Consider the following 26,412-nt stretch of genomic DNA (forward strand, 5'->3'; position numbering starts at 1 on the left):
GATGTGGTGGAACGGGAGCTTCGTGCCCTGGATGTGCATCCCACAAATCTCCATCAACTGCAAGATGCTATCCTATCAATATGGGCCAACATTTCTAAAGAATGCTTTCAGCACCTTGTTGAATCAATGCCACGTAGAATTAAGGCAGTTCTGAAGGCGAAAGGGGGTCAAACACAGTCTAAGTATGGTGTTCCTAATAATCCTTAAGGTGAGTGTATATGAAATCTAAATGCCTCTGGTCAGTGAAAATTCACTTCATTTTACGTTTAGTTGTACTTGAGTATTGGTTATTAAAGAACCCCCAAAACGATTCTGAACTTTAGAAAGTCCAGAATAGCTAATTGATCATGACCATGCAACAAATAAAAAATGTAAATTTTAATTGTGTGTCAGATAGATGTTGCCTTCATGCACGAATCTGACCAGCACGCTTAACTCCTGTTCTTGCAAAAGTGCCCTGAGATAAAAAAAAATTAAAAAAAGCCTGAACGATGACATGTCTGACCACATAACTTAGGCCTGTCTCAATAATCAATATATCGACTTATCACGCAATATATGTACATGACCTCAAAAACTTTTGGTTGACGCAATATGTTGTAGATTATATTTACTTCAAAATTTGTCACTGTTTTGTACATTCCACTTTCCCGTGTCTTTTGCAGCTTCTTGTACATAGCATTGTGTAGTTGGTGCTAGTTAAAAAAAAAAAATGCTTCTACAACAAAAGTTTCATCTGCAGATATAATCTTGTTTAGGGATCTGTGCCTTTGTGCAAATGGACATCTGACTGCTAAGTAGTGATTGTGTTTTTCAGCAAAAGTGATCTGTGAACCTTAATTTACAGAGAAAAGAAGGTCAGGGAAAAATCTGTAGAAGGACAAATCTCCATACCATTTGTTTGTGAATTTTTCTTTTTTCTACTTGTTACTTTGCACTCTTTGTTAGAAAATGTTTATTTACTATGTTTATTTTGGAGAAGTCGTGGCCTAATGGTTAGAGGGTTGGACTTCCAATCGAAGGGTTGTGAGTTCTAGTCTCAGGCCAGACGGAATTGTGGGTGGGGGTAGTGCACGAACAGCTCTCTCTCCACCTTCAATACCACGACTTAGGTGCCCTTGAGCAAGGCATCGAACCCCCAACTGCTCCCTGGGCGCCGCAGCATAAATGGCTGCCCACTGCTCCGGGTGTGTGCTCACAGTGTGTGTGTGTGTGTGTGTTCACTGCTCTGTGTGTGTGCATTTCGGATGGGTTAAATGCAGAGCACAAATTCTGAGTATGGGTCACCATACTTGGCTGAATGTCACTTCACTATTTATTTATTTTTTTCACTATTTTTTTTTCCACTATTTTTTTTTTTTTTCACTATATATTCAAGTTTAAGATATCTAATATTTTGATACTTCATTTCCATGATCTAAATATATAAAAAAGTTTGTTGTCATTTGGAAGTTTGTAGGCCTTCTTGTATTATTATGCTATTACATTATAATTATATATTCAGTGGCATACGTTGTTAACTGACTTAGACATACCTGTTATTTAGATTCTATTATATTTAAAACTGAATATTTAGTCAATTCATGCACAAACACTAACATTTGGGGTTGGTAAGATCTTTTCGAAAGAAGTCTCTCATGCTCACCAAATCTACATTTATTTAGTAAAAAATACAGTAAAAACAGTATTATTGTGAAAAATTACAATTTAAAATAACTTATTCTATAGTAAGTATTTATGTGATGGCAAAGCTGAATTTTCGACATCATTACATATTTTTCTTTTCAGGATTCTTTGAGCAGAAATTATTTAAAATAAATTTGACAATAAATAACTTTTTGCAACATTGTGAATGTCTTTACTGTCACTTTTGATCAGTATGATGTATCCCTGCTGAATAAGTTTTTTTTTATTTTATTTTTTTATTACTGCTACGAAAAATATTACTGACCCCAAACCTTTGACCGGTGGTGTGTTTTTATATAAAGCTGATGGATTTCAGATGGAAAAGATAAGTTTAGTTTTGTTAATTAGTTTCAGTGCCAGTTTTTGAAGAGGGTGTATAACATTAATATATTAACAGTCCTCATTGTCATCAGTGACTGAAGAGTGATTACCAAACCTTGCGCTTGCATGATTGCTGTAGGATGATCAGTGAAAGGTGACTATATGGAGAGATGTGTGGAGAGGATCTTGCAGCTCTTCATCAGATGGGGAAAAGCGAGCGGGGAGGAGACACAGACACACCAGGCGTGGAGTTAAACCTGCGAGTGTGTTCGTGTGCTGGGCTTCTAAGAGCTTCTCTACTTAGATCGTTTATCAATGACAATGAAAGGGATGGTCAAATTATCCGCTCGCAGTCTCTCTCTCTCTTCCTCTCACTCTCTTGCTGTCTCTTACTCTCACCTTATCGCCATCTCTGTCTCTCTCGCTTTGTCACAGTCTCTTTTTCTCTCCCTCTTTTCTCCCTCCTTCCTTTTCTTATCCATCGCTTCCATCCCCATCTCTATTCTCTCTATTTCAGCACATTCTGTCTGTCCTCTACTTCCTCTCAGACCTGAGACACATCATTAGAAGACACTAGAATATCCGTGGTTTTCATGTCAAGCCAACCCGGCTCTGATGGAGTGAGCGTATCCTGTCTGCATCTCTGATATGCTGTCTTAAGCATGTTGTTGTCTAACGTTGGGATTGATATCCGGAGGAGCTCTAAGGCTCAGATTTTGTTTTCGCTGTTATGCTGGAAAGCTCATTTTTAATTTTTAAAGGACACATTCTCCTCATGTTCTTTGAAATGGATGTTTCCTTCTGTGGGAATCCCTCAAAGCTTTAGTTAAAAATATAGCATGTAACCTTTAAGGCTACTCCTGAAAATAGGTCCTTAGTCCCTATAAATCTTTGCTTGTATGACACGTTTGCATTTGTATACTTCGAATGTGTGTGAAATTTGTCTGCCTTTTCTTGTTGAGGTTGTGCTGTCTGGTCTAGAAGTGACTTACTGACAATTTAAATATACCTTGCCAACTTAGATGACTCAGCTTTACGTCAACATCTGCATGTTATGAATATTTTAATTTCTTGGTAAATCATACAAAAAAGTCAGGTCTATGTATGTATGAATCAGATGGACATATTTGTTTGGTTGTTTTGCCGTTTCTTAATTGTTTGTATGATGGCATGTCAAAAACGTAACCATTTTTTATATGATCAGTTCAATCAAATTAATGAATTAAACTTGCAGCCCTATTTCTAATGTAATGCAGTGTTTAAATGTCTATGTGATCTGTGTATATTATAGTACATATACAACCATTTTTCTTTTTATACGTTTTATTTTTCATACAAGAATGCATTGTTAATTAAAAGTGACAGAAAATACTTAAGTGACAGTAAAAAATTCCAAATAAATGCCATTCTTTAGAGTTTTCTGTGCATCAAAAAATCCTGAAAACTATTAACATTTCCACAGAGATATTAAACAGCTCAATTGTTTTAACATTGATAATAAATGTTTCTTGAGCAGCAAATAAACATATCAGAATGTTTTCTGAAGGATGTGAAAATGAAAACTTGAGTAATGAGTGCTAACAATTCAGCTTTACCAACACAATAATACATTACATAAAAAAATCTGTTAAAATTGTTAAATTGTAATAATAATTTGCAATATTACCCTTAATATTTATTTATTTATTATTATTTAAATTTTTTTTTTATTTATTTTTTTTTTTATCAAGCATATGTGGCCTTGGTGAGAATATTGATAATTTAATATTTCGTCCATTGACATAACAAAAAAAAAAAAAAAAAATGTTTTACATATACCTGACAGCAGTGACTGATATGTATGATGAGTCATATTTGTTTTGCCTTTTTGACCTTTCCTTTTGTATTTTTACCTTTCTTTTTAATTGTTTTGTTTGAAAAGGAACACAATTCAGTTGGACTCACAAAAGAAAAGGCGTTGTTTTAGAGATTAAAAAGTAATGTTATGTAATGTTATAATTATGTAAATTATTCATTGAACATTACTGAATTGTTTAGTCATTAGGCGCAGCTATGACATTACAAGACAGATGCTGTCAAATTTAGTTTGATAAATAATGTAATGACAAAATAATGAATAATAAAATAATAAAATAATGACAAATGTCTTTGAAACAAAAAAACATGTTGAATTGCAATAACTGAAAAAAATAAACAATGCATTGCATTAACAGTCCTTGCATTTTTATGCCTTGAATTTTCAGGGCTTGCATTTTTAGGGCCAGAAATTTAACAGTTGTTTATTTAAGCTGTCAATATTTAAATAAAAAAAATTCACAAATATTTTCGTAATTAAAATTTCAATTATTCATATTCATTTTCCAGAGTTCACTTCCAAATATTCAATCTGTTTAAAAAATATGATGTATAATATTTAGACAGACAATTTTCAGTCCATTTCATTTCACTTTACAAGTTACTGCACGAAATTCGGCAGAAAATTCTGCATATGACACCCGGGAACTGCAGGAATAGCAATAGAGTACCGATGCATGATCTGCATCTGCTGTTAGTCGCTCACCAGCAGGTGGCGCAAGCGGGTGTTGATGGAGACCAAAGCAACAGATAGAGCAAGTAATTAATTCACAAAAACTGATCTGCAGAAATGGAGCAAGAAGTAAGTAGAATCTATGATTTATCAAGATCAGTATGTATATACGGAAAAGCTATTTGAGACTCAAAAGCTGTGTTTACGTTAAATTCAGCATCTTCGCTATTACTCGTTTCGACGTGAAGCCACATGTAAGCAGCTCCATAGGAGATTATAATACTATTTTACCCAACGCTGATATAAAGAACTAACATTACGTCTAAGACGTGTTGTTTTTGGTTGCTTTGTTTCCTTAACTTTATATCATGGCTTGGCTGACTCGGAGTTGTAATACTGAGGTTTCCCTCTCCCAACGACGCTTAACGCGCCTCAATGAGCTAAAAGAGTGACATGAACAAGACCTCAGATCTCAGTATCTTTATCAGCTTTTCTGCAAATACATACTGGTTCTGATGATCATAATTCCTTACATTATGCTACAGAAGTCCTAACTAAGAGTCCATCGATTAATATTTTTCTTTGTTTTCTTGTGATCACGACTTAATTTTCTCATTATCTCACCATAATTAAAGTTGTTTTCTTGTTATAATGAATATTTTCTCATTATCTTGACATAATGAAAGTTTTTTTTTTGTGATCACGACTTCATTTTCTAGTTGTCTCAACATAACTAAAGTTTACAATGTTTGATTTGTTTGATCTACTGTTGCTATAGTAATGAACGCAACAACGCTCCTCTAATGGACAGATAAACCGTGAGCTCTTACTATGTGTTATGGATATTTCTGCACATTTTGCTTCACTTAGTATTAACGTCTACAGTACATAAAGGCTAATCAGTCACTGTTGATATTTCTTACAGAGACAGCTTAACATAAACCCTAAACATTTTGTTTGTGTAATTAATGTTTTAGTGGTCAAAGCAACACTGCAAACACAGGCAGAGCACCTTCAAAAGGATGCAGAGAACTAATATCAAATCTTTTAGAGCTGCTTGAATTCAACTCGCTTTATTTTCCTTTTATTTGAAATAATTATACACATTTAGTATTTTTTTTTTTAGTACTGATGACTCATGTAGGATATGCTGTGACTGATATCATGTATGTTAAAAGCTTGTGATGCTGATTGAATACGGACATCTGATTGATATGTAGTGATTAGGTTGTTCAGTAATACAGTGCACCCTTAATTTACAGAGAAAAGAAGGTCTTTTTTTCTACTTGTTACTTTGCATTTTTTGTTAGAAAATGTTTATTTACTATTTATTCAAGTTGTTTAAGGTGTTTCATATTTTGACTTAATTTCCATGATCTAAATATTCTTAAGAATTAAAAATGTGTTGTCATTTGAAAGTGTTTTGGCCTTCTTGCATTATTATGCTGTTATATTATATATTCAGTGGCATAAAATGGTCTTTAAAATGACAATGATATTGTTTATCTTAATCATTTTTTTATGAGGCAGAATATCACATTGTTATCGTGACAGGCCTGATGCTGACGATTCAGTGACATCTTTTCAGGCAGTGATGTTTTTGGAGTGTCCCTGTGTCTCTGTGTGAATGAGCTTCAGTGAAACGACGAACATAGTGCTCCTCCTTTCCCCTCACTTAACAGGGCTCGACAATAAGGATGGCCCGGGGCCAGCTTGAAAGATGCTCGGGACAGTTGACGGATTTGTCACTTTCATTTGTAGCAAAGCCTGCATTAAGCCTTGCTAAAAAGCAGAGACTAAGAGTGAATTTCTTTCTTTCTTTCTTTTTTTTTTTTGTGCAGATATTTTTTTTCTCTGCTTTCATCTATTTTGGGTAGACTGTTTTTCACAAACTCTGCTGTCAATTCAGAGCACTTTCTGAAAGTATAAATTTTGAAAGCCAAATGACACCTTCTACACGGCTCTCTATCGCACGCTTGTTTTTAATCGTTCGGTCTTGCAGATATTTCACAACTTTATAACTGCCATTCTTAATCTGCAATCTCACTTTCTTCTTCTCCTCGTTCTCCCACCCAATTACTCTCTTCCTCACTGGCTCTCCCACACACTTCGTTCGGTGGAGGATCCCCTCCCCAGACAACCTTTTGAAAGGCTGGCTGGTACTCTGTATATTTCCAGTCTGGATCTAAATGAAGTTCTGGTGTAAAAAATGTACCCCTCAGAAAGTACCTGCTCGCTAGGTAGTATCTTTTAGTAGTATTAGTATTAGTCCGGAACTTTCGGGGGTGGGATTTGGTCACTGAGCATGCTGATTGGTTGATTTCACGCTTCATTATATTTCAGCCACCATATTCGCATAATTTGTTAAAAAAAAAAAAAAAATAGTTATTTTGTCAGGAAATGTAATTTTAAGAGTATTTCAGGTGAGAATGTAGTTGTTTTAAACTCAAATCTGTGGTTTATTCATAAAGACCATGGCTATTTGAAATTGTGCTTCCTGATTTCGGAGACGTGAGCTCCAGGCAATCACCGGGCACTCGGTGCTCATGTATCCCAATGAGAGCAGCCTCACCTCGGCTAGTCCTTCTGACAATTGCCCCCAGCTGTGATGTCTCTGTAGTGGTTAAGCGAAATATGTAATTCATTTTGGGTAAATCTAACATGTAATCTTTGATCTTTATTCTGTTATTCAATTAATCTATTAATATGTTAAAAGGAAAGTTAAAAGAGAATTAAAAAATACTGTTTGATATAATATTTTGTTTCACTGTAATGTATGCATGTTCCCTGAACTACATTCTGGGGCTATTAATATGTTTAAATGAAACTGAAAAGAGGCAGTGGTGTTTCATATCATATTTTTGTCTTTTTTTGACAGCTGAAGCTGATGTCGATATCTTGTAAAGCAGGGAGTCTGATATGTGTATATATTTATATTATTATTTTTTTTATTCATATTAAGAAATCTGTTTTCACATTAAGAAATTTGAAATCATTTGACAATGTATTAAAAAATAAATGTGTAAAACCAACAGGGCACTCATTATTCTGTGAAGTCTGTGTGCATTGGGAATCATATTTTTCAAATAAAGCCAAAGTAACACTTATTTACACAGCACACAGTCAAAATGACATGAATATGACAGTGGGTGAATGCATAAAGTGCAGCATAATTTAAAATAATGTTTAAAGTTTAAAGCATTCAATTAACACGGACTGATCATCACACAGAGATCACGTAATCATGCTGGATAAAAATGCACACTTCAAGATCTCACAGCTGGATTCGACTAAGTTTGCATGGTTTGTGAAATTAAATGCGTATTTGCTTAATGCTGATGACAAAAGAGAAAGTATTATAATGTTTGCCTTTCTATTATTAATAATATAGAAGCAATTGTTATAATACTTTCTGTATACATTAATTCCTTTATTTAACCATTCTATCTGATTATTAGATAGACTTATATTCGTATTAGACAGAACTGTTAACAACGACAGCGAACAAGAGAGACAGAGTGAGCACTGTGTGCGCTCAGGTGCTGCCTTTCTTAGCGCCGTCAAAATAAATGTCCCACCTCGAACACATCGGCCGAGCAGAAAAACTTATTGGGTGATATTTGAAAAATGCCAAATATCGGCCAATATATCGGCCTTGGAGATATATCGGTCGACCAGTAATTGTAAATTTGAGGTAAATTGCAGTAGCCAAGGTGAGCTGACTGATGTTATATTTGCAGAATTACCGAAATTTCGTTGTTCCGGCCGCGGGAGTTCACACTTTCGCAGTCCAAACTACCAATGATGCAGGTCCAAAATTTGCGCAAGTTACTTTGTATTGAGAAATGTGCAAAGACTTACGTCCAGACTATTTGCCTAATCTTCTTGGTACTTTAGACCGTGATGCAAATGCTGACAGCAACAGGTCTGGGGGGAAAACAGTTTCTGGGACAAATTGTTCCAGGTAATTTCGGTGGAAAAGCGGCTTTTGTTTCCTTTCTTATGAAAACGGTAGCGCTGCTGCAGGTGAACCCTGCACCACATGAACTCACCCAGGCACCTTTCCCGGAACATCCCCGTCATGGTCTGGGTCACCTCACCTGAACCGGGCTGTTGATAAAGTGTAGCGGATAGAGACTGTTCATCAAGTCTGTGCACTGTTTACACAAGTGTGCTTAGGTATTGTGTGTGTGTATGGTCTGATGGCAAATTAGGATGTTTCAATTCAGGGTCCATTCACTGGTTAGGGCAGATTCTACATGCAATTTACACTCGATTACACTGTGTGCCTTAATCAGGAGTGACATGATTCTAGCAAGAAGTAATCTGTTCACAATGAAAGAGAATGCTGCACAAGAACATGCAACCAGAAATAATTTGCTCTATAATATACACTATAGAAATGTGCAGTGTGATTTTGATGTTTTATTTAATTCATGTTTAAACCAGTTGTTAATTCTACAATTACCATTCAAATTTTTCTATGTTGTTGAATGAAGTTTCTTATGCTCGCCATAAGAAACTTCTTATGCTTTACTGTATTTATTAGATCAAAAATACAGTAAAACAGCAATATTGTGTATTATTATTACAATTTGAAATATATATTTTCTATTTTGATATATTTTAAAATGTAAGTTATTCCTGTAATGACAAAACAGATTTTTTTTTTTTTTGATTGTCACGATCCTTCAGAAATCATTCAAGTCTTTGCTGAAAATAAATTTAGAATGAACATCTTTTGTAACAGTGTAAATATCTTTACTTTCACTTTTGATCCGTTAAATACATCCTTGCTGAATAATAGTGTTCATTATTTTCTAGAAAAAGAAAAAAAATCGTATTGTCCCCAAACTTTTTAGTGCTGGGGAAACAATGCATTTAATACACGAAACAAGAAATTTCTACATTTTCATGACGCATTTACATATAGCTTTTCTTCGTCCATTTGTGTGTTAAACATTTAAACTCATTAACTAAACTACATTTAAAAATAAGTAAATAAACCGTATTAGATGTTTATCTATTTGTAGGTTTGTTTTATTTACATCTTTATATTTAAATGAATACATTATTTTTGAATGAATCAGTAGATTTTTGAGTTCTTTAGTTATATTGATTTATTTTTTAATTTTTTTTATTATTACATGTAAAGACTTTATCAGCATTGTAGAGAGATGAGAGAAAAGCCATATTTGTTCATTCATTGCATTGTAAGCTTTTTTCCTTATGAGCTAATGAATAATATTGACTTCTACAGTCGTGCAAAGCTGAAAGTAGCTACATCTTACTGCATTGTTACAATGGCCTCATGCTGTGTTAGAAGAGCACAAGACATTTTGACTTGCTAATGAGTGTCTGTGTGTGTTTTCGCAGACATGCCCATCTTTGGCCAGTGTCCTGCACAGGATGACTTCTACCTGGTCATGTGCAGCCACTGCAGTCAGGTAGTCAAACCCCAGGCCTTCCAAGCACACTACGGTAAGCTGATTCACTCTGTTTCTCTAACTCTGCTCTCTCTGCCGTCTTCAATTAAGGTGTTTTAGTAAACTCCTAAGACAGAAATCCCTCCTGCACCCACCTCTGCTCTCCCTCAACTATCCTAACATGAAGAGGGAAGAACACAAGCCTTTGATACCCACCGCCAGAGTTCTGTTTACTATCCTCAAGTTAATATTTGATGTGCTCTTTTTAGTTGGCACGTCTGTGCTGTTTTATCCAATCTAGATCATGTAAAACCTCCCGTAAGCCAGCAGACGTTTTCGGGAATAAAAAATAAAATCACTCCAACTTTAACAAAACTCTGATCTGTATTTTGAGGAAAATAACTTACTTGAGGATTTATTTATTTTTAACTTGTCAGCCGTGGTTTAATACTATAGCATTTGTTTTAGCATATGAATGTGACACATTATTCTGTTAAAATGCTGAAATTTGAGCATTTTTACAAATTTCAAGAAAGCGCTGTTAATCGTATGGATGTATTGTGGGAGAGAACTCTTAATGGAGCTGGGATTTTTTGATGTAGAAAATGCTTGGCCCAGTCAAGGTCTTGCTTTATTCCCGCTCTGAACATGATAGTTAAGCTTGAACGAAGTCTCCATTACCAGATGATGAATCAATTCGTTTTTTAAGATACTGTAGTGAAAGTAGCTGTTCACGTGGACTCATTATTTCAGAATTAACCACAAGGGGCAGCCAAAATGTCTTTAAATCTCAGTGGTAAATTATTTGGTGCTTTTTTCATGCTGTAAAGTAGGGCAACAGAAAGAATGAACGAATAAATAAATGAATACAAAAAAATCCACACCTTTCTAATGTGAAGTGCATATGGTAGTTTTTTATATTTTTATTACTGTCACAGTTCAAAACATGATTCATTTTTTTTTTGATGAATAATACTTAAAAATGTAAGAATTCTTTAAAAAAGTAGTACAATTTTTCTTTGTAGCATATATGCAGAATTTCTTTTCAACTTTTTTTTGCCGTTTAACATCTTCCTAATATGTGGATATTTTAGTTACTCTCTCAGAGCAACATGTTTGGTGTACATGAACGTTCATGAACCATTAATGACACTGTGCACCGGTTGTCAGGCTATCTGGACCCAAAATTAAACCGATATTTGAAAGAAAGATTTCCTGTGGCCATAATTGAATCCAAAAACATGTCACAGGACTGAGATTTTGTGCAGATTGTGAAAGTTGCAAAAGAGGCTAAACATGTTGACATTAGTGCACTTGACGCTTTGTTCAGCTTCCAGAAGATCAGTTTTTCAGGACGGCATTGATGGTTTAATATTCTACAGTATGATCTATTTATTGCACTGTGACTGAGCCAGTTCTGCCGTTTAATATTTTTACTTTTATTTATTTTATTTTTTGTGTGTGTGTGTGGTCAATTTACACAATCACACAAATGTTATGAACACTGGGACTCTTTTATTCTAGAAAGATTAATGAGCAGTTTTACTACACAGACCATGAAACTTTTACATACTCAAGTGCTTGACTAATAGCGTAGGGAAGAATCAAGTTCTGGCAAGTGCTTATCCAGCATGAGAATTAATAAATCATAATGAGCTGAAACAAGCTGTGGTGCTAAGGAATATGTATTGCAAACAACACATGAATCTGCAGTCAGAAAGTTAAGTATATTTTAGAAGCGATTTCTAAGATGATTGGTAACCATTTTAAGTCATATTTTGTGTGTGTTTAAATCTTGCCATCATTTCAGTTTGCTGGTTTAGATCTGCATGTTGAACATTTGCATGTTAAACACTTTGCAGGAGACTTTTGCACAGTTATTATGAGTATTTTATTACCTTCTTAAATAAGAAACAAATTTGTATCCTCTTTAGTGATCATCAGTTTAAAATGGTCTCAAAACATCCCCTGTGCTTTTATTGACCAACTGACTGTATATCACCTTTCACTTTTCTAAATTATGCTTCTGTGGTTATTTCTGGATTATGCAGTCACACTGAACCGCAGGATGCACAGATATTCTTGTATATAGAAAGATTGCACTCCCTGTGATCTGCTTGACATACTTTTCCCACTTTATTGGTAGTATTTCAATTTTATTGATGATAGCGAAATTTAAATTTGCAGTTATAAAGAGCTCATTTAAAAAGTGGGAATATTTGCGTTACAGTATTTCTTTGTCATCATAAATGAGCAGCAGCATCATCATCACAAAGTGAACTCTTATACACGATATTAGAGTGCTTAGATTAGATTGTGGCATCTGCCATTTTTCAAATGCATTTTAGAAATATATTTTTTAGTTCTGCAAAATGACATCACTGATATAAGATCTTGACAAACTATTCTAGAGACACAAAAAGTTTTGAAGAGATGCTGGCTTCTTGATTTGTTCTCCATTTAAAAAAAAAAAAAAAAGCTCAAAATGGTACATTTCTACACTGTGATTTTGTCCACGCCGATCATCCTTCTTTTGCACAAGGCTCTTGTTTTTTACGTCTTTAGTTCCTTGTAGTCATTTGTCAGGTTGCAGTATTTGGTGTTCAGCTTCCTTACAATAATCTCAGATTGCGTGGAATGATATTGTAGATTGTTTTGTTGTAATTGGGGCTTTGTTGATTGGGTCTTTGGTTACTCAAATTACTGTTGGCTCACTTTCTCAGAGCAGCGCCAACAACCCAGCAAATAGCTGCAAGCGTCTGTGAGAAATAAATAAGTCAAGGATTTCTTCCTGGTGTCCTTCATTTTTTATTTTATAAGTGTGTCGTGTCATGTGTGCTTTTGATGTAGTTTTATCAGCACAGATAAACACAGGCGAGACATCAGGCTTGTATGTGTGTGGGTGTGTGTGTTTGCCCCCGGTTTGCTGGAGGGCTTAGTGACGAATGCTAGGCTGAAGTAGCAGGACTGTGTGTGTGTGTGTGTGTGTGTGTGTGTGGTGTTGACAGGCAAGTACAGAGAGACCAGAGTGTTTGTTAGTGCAGCACAGCGGTTCACTCATTTGACTAAATGCTCTTGCACATTTGTGTCTGGTATTTACTACTGAGAGAAAGCAAATGTGTGTATTTAGAAGCGGAGAGTGTCTGAATGTGTTTGTCTAAGTAGTAATCATCTTAGCTTAAATGCAAGTTTGGTCAGCTTCCCATTAAAATAGATGTCTTGGACAAAATGGTAAGCCAGATGAAGATTTTTGTAGTCAAAAATCCTCAAAAGTTAAGCGTTTATTTACTTTTGCCATCAACATTTTGAGCATTCAAAGAGTAAAACCTTGCAAATGTCTTTGCCCCTCAGAGAGAAGACACAGCTCCAGCAGCAAGCCCCCATCCAGCTTTGCAGCGTTCGCAAACTCTCGAAACAAGAGCAGCAAATCAGCCAAAGAGAAGCCGCCTCACTGGAAGCCTCCCTTCCCCTATAGGGTGCCGCAAGAAGAGAGGTGTGTATGTGTGTTTGATGGAGTGTAAGAGAATTTAATGCATAAATGTGTTAAGATAAGCAGCCCATACTTGACTAACACAAAAGATGTAATCTGAAACACACCCACATTGGGACAGTATAAGACTCTTAATTTCTCTGCCTCCCAGTCCCATCCCTGCAGCTAAAGGAGAGAAGGACCTTCTGAAGGTGGAACCCTCACCCAAACTTCCCCATGTGCCCGCCTCTTCTTCCACTTCCTCCTCTCCCTTAAATACTGTGAGCCCCTTTACCTTGAAATCAGGCCATAACTTCCCCTCCATACCAAAGGTTCCACAGCTGGCCTCAGGTCAAACCCTTAATGGAAAGGGCCACCTCTCATCCCAAGACAAGAAACAAGACAGTAGCAGAAGACTGTACAAGAGACCAGGTGAATGCTAATACTCACTGCTGCTACTCTATATTTATGTCACAGAAAAAAATAAAAATAATAAAAGAATTATCTAACTTTTTTTTTTTTACTGTGTGTTTGTTCTGTTCTGCTATTTTCCTTAAATCAGAGCGAGAGTTTAATCCAGATATCCACTGTGGGGTTATGGATATGACAGCAAGTAAGCCATGCACGAGATCCTTAACATGCAAGGTATGCCATCGTCTACACTTTGAAATATGTTTTTAGTTGGAATTAGCAATGCACTTTGGACATTATGGTCCTCACAAATAGGGAGTTAATATGTTATTAACAATAATCAGTATTGTAGAAATATTTAACACTTTACAATAAGGTTCATTAGTTAACTACTTCAGTTACTTAGAATGAACAATACTTCTAAAGCATTTATTGATCTTAGTTGTTGTTGATTCCAACATTTATCAATACATTATAAAACTCAAAAATTGTGCTTGTTAACATTAGTTAAGGCACTGTGAATTAACATGAACTAACAGTGAACAACTGTATTTACATTAACAAAGATTACTAAACACTGTAATAGCACCAATATAATATTTACTTTTTGAATTTTCATCCTAATATAATAATATAGCATTAACACACACACACACACATTTTGAATATAGTAATATTGCAATATAGAATTAATAATACAGCAAAATATTCGGTTGAGATTGCATTTTATTTTTGTATTTGGTTCTAATATAATAATATACCAATATAACTTTGATGTTATGCCGAAAAAAGTTCAAATATTATCCCAGTTTTATATAATTTCTGAATATCATCTTAAACAGAATGGTCCTGACCTATATCAATATGGTCACCATCAGTGTATTCTATATAGGATGTCCCTAATGTTCAAATTTCTTTGAATATGTGAACCAATTATTTAATTGTTTGACTGAACTGTTAAATATCCCCTGCATTCGACCACAGACACATTCCATTAGTCAGAGGAGGGCGGTGCTCGGACGGCGGCAACTCTTTGACACGCTGCTTGCTGAGCACAAGAGCAAAGCACGCGACAAGGAGCTGCAGTTCAGGTTGGACCCCTCACACCCAGCACCCCCTCTCAGGGACCCTCACCCTCCCCCCTCCCGCCTCTCTCAAGACCTTCACCCGGTGTCCCATGGCAATGGCACTGCCGATGCCACCAAGCCTTTGCCCCTCAGCAAACCCAAACCTCATATTTCTGGGCTTCCACGGTGAGTTGCTTCCTCCTGCCGCACTACTTACTCTAAACCAGCTTCCTTTTGATTCATTCGCCAAATTTATTATAGATCTCCAGTTGTTGTTTTTTTGGTCTTTGTTCGGGTGGTTGAGGTTAAGGTGCTCTTCTGTATCTTCAGACTCAACAGCAGTAACTCTCACAGTGGAGGAAACCCAGCCATGGCACACGACCAGGCCCACCCCTCTCACTCGGCCCCTGTCGGTCCCGAGACCAGCCGCCTCTCCAGTGACGAAGGGGAGAACGAGGAGAGAGAGGAGGCCATGGAGAAACTGGACTGCCATTATTCAGGTTACCACCCACGACCAGCAGCTGTAAGTACAAGAAACCTTGTGATCTTAGTGTTAGGGAGTTTTTTGTTGTTGTTGTTTTTGTTTTTTAATAAAAGTAGTGAATTTTTCAATCTGAAGTGCCTGCTTAGAAAGTCACTGGCATTTATTTCCCATTTTTGAATCACTAAGCTGTTTTAAAAGGAGTTTAAATGAATATCCATGGCCTCATCTGAATCCAATTTTGTGTCGAGCCACCCTCTTTAAAGTGGGTTTCAGTTTGATTCTGCCTTGATCTGAATGCCTGAAGAGGATGTTCAGTACCATGTACCAATGTACGATATTTTTTAACAAAATTAGATTTAGGATTAATTATAAATGTACTCTTATTTTTCTCAGAAAGAATTCTGCACATTTCTTTGTGAAATTGAAATCTATCAAATAATAAAACTAACATGAAATATTTACAAATCCAAATAAATAATACAATCAATTGTATTTTAATCACGTCTGTGTTGTGTATCTTACCAGTACTGCTCTTTTGGAAGTCGGTTGTACGGTAGAGGTTGTTACGCGTTCGACCGGCGCTGGGATCAAGTACGTTGTACTCTCACCACCATGTTGGACAAACATGTCAACTCACAAATGTGGAAGTAAGTGTGTGTGACACCATTCCCACAATCAGCTGTTTTTCCATTAAACAGAATCCTAATTGTGATTTCTTGCATTTCATTTGTAGGAAAATCCCTCTGGCCTCAGAGAACTCTGCAACAACACTGACAGCCTCTCACCGGACAAGCACAAACTCCCATTCTTCCTCATCCTCCTCCATTTCTGCAGGGTTTCTCAGCCTGTCCTCACCACCACCTTATGACAGCAAGCCGGTCCTGTCATATGGCACCACCCTGAACGCCCGCTCTTCTCCGCAAGCCTCCGCCACCGAGCAGCCTGCCTACAGTGGCGCTTCTAGACACGTGTCAGCCTCATCACCCCAGATGCCTTCAGCCCACTCGTCCTCGCTACCCTCGTTGGGCTCCAACCGACCCCTCAAATCCCGATCTGGTACAAAGTCCTTTAAGGCTCGGGAGCCATCCTCCAGCCTAAGTAACTCTATGGTCAAGGGCAGTACTAACAGCAGTGTTAGCGTCAGCGGTAGTGCAAGCAGTAGCCTCAGTTCGGGAAAGAAGCGGAAAAACAGTTCCCTGTTTACCACCCACAGCACTTACACCTCTGAATCCTCCTCCTCCTTATCTTTTAAAAAGAACTGTGCGATAAACTCCTCAAGTCTTGGCAGTGCCTACCACACCTCGCTCACCTCCACTCCTTCTTCATCTTCATCGTCAACAACGCTGTCGTCATCCCACAGTGGGGTGTACAGTGTGGGGGTAAACTGCACCCCAGGCAGGGCCAACTCTTTGAGCTTGAAGCAGGAGTCGACAGGACGTGGCCCTCCTTCAGGCAGCCCAGCCGAGTCCATTAAACGCATGAGCGTGGTGATGAACAGCAGCGACTCCACCCTCTCCCTCGGGCCATTTGTTCACCAGAGCAGCGATCACCACGCAGATGCACGTCTGGAAGCAAAAAGGAGGAAGGGCTCACCTGGCTCAAGTAGCCTCAACAGCACAGGTGCATAAACCTTGTGTTTGGTTTTATTTATTTGTTTTTATTCTGATTCCTGTGTCATTTAGGGTTGGGCGATGGCTACAAATTTGGCATCGGGCGATGTCTACAGTAAAACATTGTGATGGACGATGACATCAGCGGGGGCGAGCGCGGCGGGGGTCGGGGGGTGGATGTGGCGTTAGGAGGTGTGCCCAAAGCATGAATCCTTATAAGAGAAAACAACTAACGAATCCTAACACTGTATCTACACCGTGCGAGCGATATGGTGCGACACGACAAAATACTGCAGAACCACTGATCTATAATATAGATGAATTTATCTATAGATCAGTCAAAACTCATAATCAGTGATCAGATGTATAGCTGTAACGTCTGAAGCTGAGACAAATACACACACAGCAGTCCAAATGTCTTTCATGTAGAATATCTCACATAAATACAGTTTATGGATTAAGTGATGGTGAACAGGTAGGTGAAAACTGAAAGTGTGTCAGTATCGCATGCCTTTTGTTTTAAAGGGACAGCATTCCTACCTATCCGTGTCATTATAATGTTAACCAACCATTTTAAGTAAACCTAATGTATCTGAAAAAATATATTTTATAGTTTTTTTCAAAAATTGTAAATTATATATATTAAATATATTGTATATGAGCAACTATAATTTTTATAAGTTGCTACCTTTTCACTACTGTTAAAGGAAAAGTTCACCCAAAAATTATAATTGTCGTCATTTATTCAAGTTTTTCCAAATTCAATCAATCGTTGATTAAAGTTAATGATTTTTAATTAATTTGGTCTAAAGAGAGAAGAATTAAGGCCCGTTCACACCAATTATGATAACTATAAAGAAAACGATATTAGTGTCCACTTCAGCGAACGATATTGTCTGTGTATTCTAAGCGGACGCGCGTCTGCTGCTTTAAATTCTCCAGCTCATTACAGCAGGATTGATTCTGATTGGTTGGCAATGTTTTTATCGTTCATCAGAAGAAAAAAAATCGTTCTGAAAGTGATTCCAACGATAACGTTTCTCTGTGCCTTTATCGTTATAGTTGTGGTGTGGACTCCGCTATTCTTTAATATTGAGAACGACTTATAGAACTATATCTTTATCGCTATCTTTATAGTTATCGTGCTTGGTGTGTGAACGGGCCTTTAATGACGGTTTTTGTTTAAAGACAGAAAATAACTACTAAAATGTTGCTAACTGCATCTTGACTAAAAGTAATGACTAAAAATGCATCGACTTTTCATCGACTAAAACTAGACTTAAACTATATAAGACTAATATGACTAAATATGTGATATTAAGCATTTTCGTCTGAAGATAAAGACTAAGACTAAATCAAAAATCCCTGTTAAAATTAACACTGATCCTCAAAACCACTGACAAACATATAATCTTGTAAAATGTGTGTTCGGTATTATAAACAGAGATTATGTGTGATCGCGAAGTGAAATTAAAAAGTGATCGGGAATTCTAAAACGGGTCGGGGGGTAATCACGATGCCAGCTCATGATGTCTATCAGCCATCGGGGATGGATGATGGGATCGTCTACCGGCCCAACCCTAAGTTCATTTTGGTTTTGATCTAGATGTGGTTTCATTCTAGTTTATTTCAGATTTCATTTGGTTTCTGTTTAATTTAGTTTTTATTTGAATCTAGTTTCCGTTTCATCCTATCTTGGTTGCAATCCAGTTCGTTTCATTTCAGTTTAGTTGTAATTGAGAATCTAATGTCACTTTGGTATTAGTTCAGGTTCGGTTTCACTTTACTATTAACTGCAGTTTCTATTTCATTTCTTTTTTTTTTCTTTTTTTTTTTACATTGAGTTTAACTTTGATCAAGTCTGTATTTAATTTTAGTTTAGTTTTAATCCAGATTTTTGTCTGCAGTAATCTTTTTTTTTTAGTATTCAGTTTCTGTTTCATTCCAGTTAATTTGGTTTCTGTTTTATTTCAGTTTTAATTCCATCAGTTTCTGTTTTGCTTTATTATTAATATGATTTCAGATTTAAATGAGTTTCTTTGATCCAGTTTCTGTTAAGTTTTAATCCAGGCTGGCTAATGCCTTTTTGCCAATTTTTTATTTATTTAATTGTCTTTCTTTAGATCTAGTTCCCATTTCATCTCATTTTGGTTTCAGTCCTTTTTTCATTTGGTCTAATTGTAATTTAGTCTAGTTTCCATTTTGGTTTCTGATTAATTTTAATTTAGTTATGATCCAGTTTAGATTTTATTTCTTTGTAGTGTTGATCCAATTTCTTTATTGTTTCAGTTTTACTCCGGTTTTGATCCGGTTACATTTTCATTTCAGGTTGAATAGAATTTTGCTATTGCTTCATCATACACATCATACAGAACTCTCAGGCTGACTAATCTTAATTTTTTTTTTTTTTTACATTGTTATAGAAAGTCCTGAAACACTAAATACCCAATTTAATTTGTAAACATGGAATAATTATTATATGCTGTTTGCTTGATTATAAAAAAGTGTTGTCTCTTATTTATATTTTGCAATGACTTTGACAGCGTCTGGAGCAGGAGGGGGAGGGGGACAAGGTCCTGGCAGGCTCAAAATGTCCAAGTCTCCATCAATCAACAACATCCACAGCAAGCAAGCTCGCTCTACACCTGGACCACCAGGGCTCCCTAACAATTCACTCATACATCAGGTTAGTAACCGCTTCTGATTCACTGCTTTAGTTTAGAATATAATACTGTCTCTCACTCATTACATTTCTGTATTTGTGTGTGTGTGTTACCCACAGCCAAAGGCTCGTCCCTGACACAGGTGTGGAGGCTCTGAGCGTGCTGAGCAGTAGGCTGGACCCAGAGCTCCCTCAGCCCCCTCATGCCACTCTGCACGAGGCCTTCTTTTTCTCTTACTCTTCCCACAATCCTCAGGGTGGAATGCATACTGGGTGGCCCATTGATGCCCTTCGTGGGGATTTCCTCCCAAAGCCATGCAGGGGCACTCTCCGGGGATAGGATAATAAGCCAGAGAGATCTAGTTCTACTGTCGGAGGTTATGATGAATCTATACAATGCACCACTGGGTACAAAGCCTGCTACATAGAGCGTGAGCTGCCCAGCCTGAGCACTTGTGCTGGGGCCGGAGGGTACAGATTTTGGCTGGTGCGTAGCCTCACCAACACTACCAAGCATAGGAGGGATGTGAGACACGAACAAGATAAGTTGCTTTACCGGTGTTCTCCGGTATGTTAGTTTGAGCGTGTGGACATATGGGAATACTGGAAACTGAAATCCCACTCAGCCTTGGAGGAAGTGTACAGGAGAGAAACATCCCTAAAGTCTACACACAATCAACTTAAGTTAATCATACACATGATCTCTCACTGGAAGGCTGTATTAGATTAAACTACACTCACTGCAGGAGTGGAGTTTCAACATGAGCAACCTAAACTTAAAGATTATGCAAACTAAACATTTCTAGACCACATTTTGTTTACAAGTTAGCAAACAGAACAAAATATTTATCATATACCATTTTTCATGATTTTTTTGGGGGGGGGGGGCAATTTCTTTTTTTGCTGAAAAATCCAACCCCAAATCAAGCTCGTTAGTGTAAGCACTTGTTCATACAACATGTTTATTTTGAATAATTGTAGGTTTATGTTAGTAGCCTAGCATGTTTTTACTGAATCTCTGAGCAACAGTCATCTCTTGAAGCTCCAAAAAACTCAAGACAATACTGTAATCCTCTTAAAAACCATAACTTGGGACAATACGGATATTTAGTTTTAGGTACATTAAGGGCTCGATTCATTAAACCTTTCAGCACGTTCTCCGGCAGGTGACGTTTCACCTCTTTCAATTACCCATAAAGAAGCATGTGCTGAAATCTTAATGTACTCAAATCTGCAGTCTCGCTCTCATATGATTGTAAGAGTGTTTCCTAGTGAAGATGCCTTAGGCGTGGTATCGTTATGTGCCGTTTCAGTCTCAGAATGGGGCTTGTGGCTAGCTGATGTTGAGCCATAGACCAACATTACAGACACACTATCATCTCAGCAATGGAGTAGACATCTACACAACACTCAATACTGTGAGACACATATACAGTAGTCTGGTCAGCACCATCTCAACAAGTGAGACTTTACACCGCGACTGAACGTTTCTGCATGGATCCGACACGAGCTTTTGTTCTTTGTGACCCTAAAGAGGTTGGTAGCTGGACATTCTGATTTAAATCTCATTTTTAATGTGGGTCTGTCAACTTAAAGGCAATAGATCCTTTTTTGACTCGTTGATCTTCATAAGAGACGTTGAGCTGGATTTTCTTGTGTAAGTTGGGGCTTCTCTTTAAAACTCCTGTAAATTCCTGAACTCCACTGATGTCAGTCAGCAATGGTCGCTGAGAAGAAGAGCATGGTTTTTTTATTTTGTGTGCGCGCGCGTGTGTGTGTATTTTTTTCCTTCAGCTTTTTCGTACACAAAACCGAATACAAATATTGAATTATCCCTATTTCAGAATACATATTTTGTTAAAGAATTGTACATATGGAGATGTATTTTTGCACAGGCATTTTCGTAAAACGATTTTTGGTACAATTGAGATCATTATTATTTATTTAGTAAATGGAAACATTCTAAGATTATTAGAAGTGGTTCACTGCCAAGCCGATGATGCAATATGCCACTCTATCAGAACACAGCTTCTAGTTTATCACACACCGAGTTCACCTGGACAGATTGTTGCCAGAGTAGTGGGGAATCATTGTATTATTTTTTCGGTGTCAGTAGTGCTTCTTTTCCCCTTTGGTTCCTCCCCGTCTCAAACCAAGAGGTCAGAGAATGTGATCAAAATGGCCTGTTTAACTGTGCAAAAGATTTCTGGCTGGCTGATGTATTTTGTAGGACTTTTCTAACTGGGAGAGGGAACAAAACAGTTGTACAGTGCAAAATGTGCACCACTGTTGCCAAACGTTGTAATTGGATACACTGCTTTTTAATTACTTGTTCGTTTGCTTTTAACGAGAAAAAAAAGTGCCTGAATTAGTTTCTCATCAACTGTTGTTATGGCAGAGCTTTTTATTTCATGCATTTTTTTTTTCACAGTACTTGAATGTTATAAAGGTTTAGAAACTTTTTAAACCTGCCTAGCAATCTCACACATCGCCCTTTTCCCCTTCAAGTAGAGCGGTAACTCTGATTGATGAAATGCATGGCAGAGTAACACTTACTTGACAATGACATGAGAAAAGCTTCCCGTCTATCCCTTGTATTCTTTTATGACTACTTTTGATATTAGAAAATTTCAAAGCGAGAGGGATAGATATTTTGGTGGCTAAGTCTGTGATTTCAACCAATGATTTAGGCAGATAAATGTACTGTTTACCTTGAAATTGTAACTCTGCTTTCAGATAATGAAAGCTTTGTGAAGAGGTTTTATTTAACGCCACAGATTCGGAATGTGAACCGAAGATAAAAACAGTTTGCTTTTTGGGGAAGAAGCCTCTTACATATAAACTTATGTACAAGTGTGTATATTTCGATTTTTTTTTTTTTTTTTTTGTATATGTATTCAAAAATCATTTGATCAGCTGGACTTTTGTGCATTGGCTGCTATGTAATTCATGAACAAACACAGTAGGGTAGATTTACTTAATATTTAAAGAAAAGATTGTATAGTATATTTGTTTTGTAACAAGTTTCTGTAAATATGAAAAAAAAATAATTTATACAGTTATTTATAAGAAAAATGTGTCGGACTCATTTTTTCCCATTCGCTCAAACACCAAAGACAAGCTCAAACATTTCCTGCAATTCATTTTTATTATATACTGTACATAAAACAAAAGTCAGGTTGTTCACAAGAAAAGACATGGCTATCGATCAAATGCCACATGTTGGACTACATGTTGATTACTCTGGACAACTTCTGCACCCTGTTCAGCAGAAGATCGCCCTTCTTTATGGTTTCCTGGTACTGCCAGTTCTTACTGTCAGGTCTGAGGGGACAAGAAATACACAGTAGGCTTACAGATCCAACAGAGATATAAACCAATACACACAAATATTAAGGTCTTCACCTGTTGGTTTCCACAATCTCATTAACTTTGTCGATCTTGCAATGTAAACGTCCTGCGGCGATGAATCGCGACAGCTCCCTTAGGGAAGAAAAAGACCAAGGTAAGCCTAGAAATACTGCATGTTTACATATTTGTTTATATGACGGTGGGATCGTACTGGTCGATGAACTCTGTGCTGACTCCAAATGCTTCGGCCATGTATCCCAGTGTCAGGGAGCGGTAGGATTCCAGCAGCTGGCCATAGGCCAGGATGCGCATCTCTCGGACATAGTAACGGTAATGAGGAGCAAACAACCAGTCTTGCTTCATCTCCTGTTCAACTCGAGCTACAGAGGAGAAACGGATGGAACATCTGACCAACACATTTTCAAACGATAACAAGAGCCAAGTTGGAGAAGCACTTTCAATAAATAACATTAATCTTAAAACAGTGCGGCTAGTTCAGTAATAACATTTTCCTCAATTGTTCTTTAAAGGCTAAATGAGCTACTAACATGCTCCGGCAATATTTTACTTACCCAATGACTGAAAGAATACGGAATAACGGCACTCATAGAGAGAGAAGAGGTACTGACGGACAGCAGGTAAACTGTGCAACACCTCTAAGATCTCAGCACCCTTAATCACCTGAGAAAACAGATCCTGCTTAATATTTTGTGCAAAATGGATTAGGATTAAAGGATTCTTTTGGGATGAATAGAAAGCACAAAATAAAAGCATTTATTTGAATTTGAAATCTTTTGTTACATTTCTTTTTTTACTATCACTTTTTATGCATCCTTACTAAAAAGCATTCATTAATTAAAAAACAAAAAACTCTTACAGACCCCAAACCGCAGTGTATACATACTGTTTTTGTTTTTAAGGCTTAGTTCTTACCTTCTCTCTCAGGTCCGGCCTCTTGAGTGCGATCATACACACATACACAGTGTATGTGACGAACGTCTTGTAGTCCATAAGCTCATACGAGGTGAAAGTGGAGACAGTATCCAGAAAGAGCTCCGCTGCCTGCTTGAAATCCCGAATGGCCACGCAGTAGAGGCCCTGATACACCTTCAGCCGATTCCTCCGGTCCCAGTCACCACCTTCTTCAATCAAACTGTTGTTCACACACGCAGAGTTCAAGCATCAGGCCAACATTCCCGGGTGAGATGCATTTAAGTCAGTCTGCACTCTATACTGTACCTTTTGGCTTTCTCAGTGTTGCGGGTGATGAGGTCATTGTCCATATAAAACAGACCGATCCTCAGCAAGTAAAAAACAATATCTAAGCGATGACCAAGAGCAACAGTCTTGTCATACGTCTTCCTGAAGGCAGTCAAGGCCCCTTCCTAAATGAAAGAGAGAAATATTATCAGTGTGTACAGAAGAATGAAATATACATGTTCGATGCTGGCAATAAAATCCAATGTAACATGTAATCAAACTATAAGAGTTGAAAAATGTTAAATATTAAACATTATTTATAATCTAGCGTGAACCGTTCAGATTTGCACCTTGTCACCGATGCGTATGAGATATTCAGCTTTGGCCATCATGGCATCTCTGATCTCACTCTCTCCCTGGTTCTTCTCAGCATCTTCCAAAACATCATCCAGCCGTTTCAGCTCGTCCTCATTGGCCTTCTTCATCTTGCTCAGCAGATCCGTGTCCGTCTGCCATTTCAGCTCTTTACACAGGGCTTCATAGTATGGGGCCATATCTACAAAACACAATCACAACATCATGACATGCACATTTAAGGTGCTTCACTTAAATATTTTCACTTAAAAAAAAAATGTATTTACTGCTTCTTAAATAAAATGACACTGCTATAAAATGCACGTCAGCCATCATATATCTGAATACATTCATATGTAAGCACATGCACATCCACACGCATGTACATACCTGTATGTGCTCATAAATATATGCACAGATTACATATACTGTGTACATATTAAAGAAGAGAGGAAAACAACTATGTACTATAGGAATGATTTTTCTGATTAAAAAATAAAATCAGGTCTTTGAGATTTAGCATATTTGGTCCATTTTTCCCAGTGCAAAACAAATTGTTCCAATTTTTTTTTTTTTTTACAAATGCAGTAATTCTCTCCATTTAACAAATGTCTACTGTAATTTCCATCCATGCATTTAAGGTAGAACTCTCCTGTGGCAACCAATTTTTTTTGGTAAAACTATTTTTAACAGCCACTAACAGTATATTTAATAGGTATTTATCTCCTTGTAACCATTCCTTTTGTATGTATCAAAAAAATAAGTTTTACTATCAAATGGTAGCGCACATGTAAAGATATCTTGTAAGGCAGTATGTATACCTTTCCTATATATTAATAATATATTATTAATTCCCTTTCCTCCTCTGCTATAATGAAATCTTCCTTCTCCCATTTTATTTTCATATAAGAAGTCATGGGTGTTTTAAGATTTAACAGACATTTGGATATGCATGCAATAATTCTATGAAAATATGATTCATATGATTTCTAACCGATTCTATTGAGCCTGTCCTTGTCTCAGTCACATTCTTCATCTTCATATATACAAAATGTTGAATCTATAAGTGTTTCTAGTGAATGCTTTTCTTTAAGTGCTTCAAAGTGGGTTAATTAAATTATCTTCTATTATATTACATAAAACTATCCACCCCTTATCTCTCCAGTCCTTAAATCCAGCATCTAATCTGTAAACTCAAAGTAATATACACACCATTTAAGAGCCATAATTTCTCCTTTTGATTTATATTCTACTATAACAGATTTCGTTACATTAAGAGTGCGTTTTACCTATGGATTATCAATAACCTTAATATACTCTTGTAAATTATAGAAAAATCAACATTTAAATGCGCCAGAAGACCAAGTGTGTGCATGATAACAAGCAAATACATTAGTAGCTAATTAGCTGGTGTGCTAACGTTACTTGGCTTAGCCGGCCAGCTAACTAAACGCAGAGAAATTATAAAGCTCGTGCATGAAACAGCTTCATATATTGAGGTAGTACCTACAGAAATGTTGAAATATAACATTATATCTGCTAAACGAGCAGCGTGAGCGAGTGAATGAACTCACTGTTGAGTTTGATGGCGTCCATCAGCTCGCGCTTCACTTCAGCATCATGTCTGTGATCATCCAGAGTCAGTAAAAACTTCAGCTGGGCTATTCTCAGGTTGGGGTTTTTAGGTAAACCCTCTTCCTCCAGGTTTTCCAAAGGCATATTTGCAGAGTTAAACGCGATTTACAGGAGGACGGGAGTCTGTGTTATGGCTGGGAGTGATAATGACAGTGACAACGATGACTAGGGGGAAATCTAATCAAAGAAATGTGTAGATTCACTTCCTC

General features: G+C 36.9%; 2 protein-coding genes across 3 annotated transcripts in view; one reads left to right on the forward strand and one right to left on the reverse strand.

Annotated features, from left to right (window-relative positions):
* LOC113055254 (ataxin-7-like) overlaps positions 1-22,706 on the forward strand; it is a 37,236-nt gene extending 14,530 nt beyond the window's left edge. For both annotated transcript variants that reach the window (XM_026221410.1, XM_026221411.1), the window contains exons 5-14: positions 9,911-10,015; positions 13,312-13,453; positions 13,602-13,861; positions 13,992-14,074; positions 14,825-15,093; positions 15,238-15,430; positions 15,917-16,038; positions 16,125-17,011; positions 19,545-19,687; positions 19,784-22,706. In XM_026221410.1, coding sequence (XP_026077195.1) covers positions 9,911-10,015; positions 13,312-13,453; positions 13,602-13,861; positions 13,992-14,074; positions 14,825-15,093; positions 15,238-15,430; positions 15,917-16,038; positions 16,125-17,011; positions 19,545-19,687; positions 19,784-19,801 — 2,222 coding nt within the window. In that variant the 3' untranslated portion in view covers positions 19,802-22,706. The remainder of the gene's footprint in view (positions 1-9,910; positions 10,016-13,311; positions 13,454-13,601; positions 13,862-13,991; positions 14,075-14,824; positions 15,094-15,237; positions 15,431-15,916; positions 16,039-16,124; positions 17,012-19,544; positions 19,688-19,783) is intronic.
* Positions 22,707-22,792: 86 nt separating this feature from the next.
* Positions 22,793-26,412, reverse strand: LOC113055255 (26S proteasome non-ATPase regulatory subunit 6-like). The gene is made up of 8 exons (XM_026221412.1): positions 26,143-26,412; positions 24,565-24,770; positions 24,254-24,399; positions 23,948-24,167; positions 23,587-23,695; positions 23,226-23,394; positions 23,069-23,146; positions 22,793-22,987 (listed from the first exon to the last, which is right to left on the reverse strand). The coding sequence occupies exons 1-8, from the start codon at positions 26,285-26,287 to the stop codon at positions 22,891-22,893; spliced, it is 1,170 nt and encodes a 389-aa protein (XP_026077197.1). The 5' UTR covers positions 26,288-26,412; the 3' UTR covers positions 22,793-22,890.

Source organism: Carassius auratus, chromosome 36, assembly GCF_003368295.1.
Source record: "Carassius auratus strain Wakin chromosome 36, ASM336829v1, whole genome shotgun sequence".
NCBI lineage: Eukaryota > Metazoa > Chordata > Actinopteri > Cypriniformes > Cyprinidae > Carassius > Carassius auratus.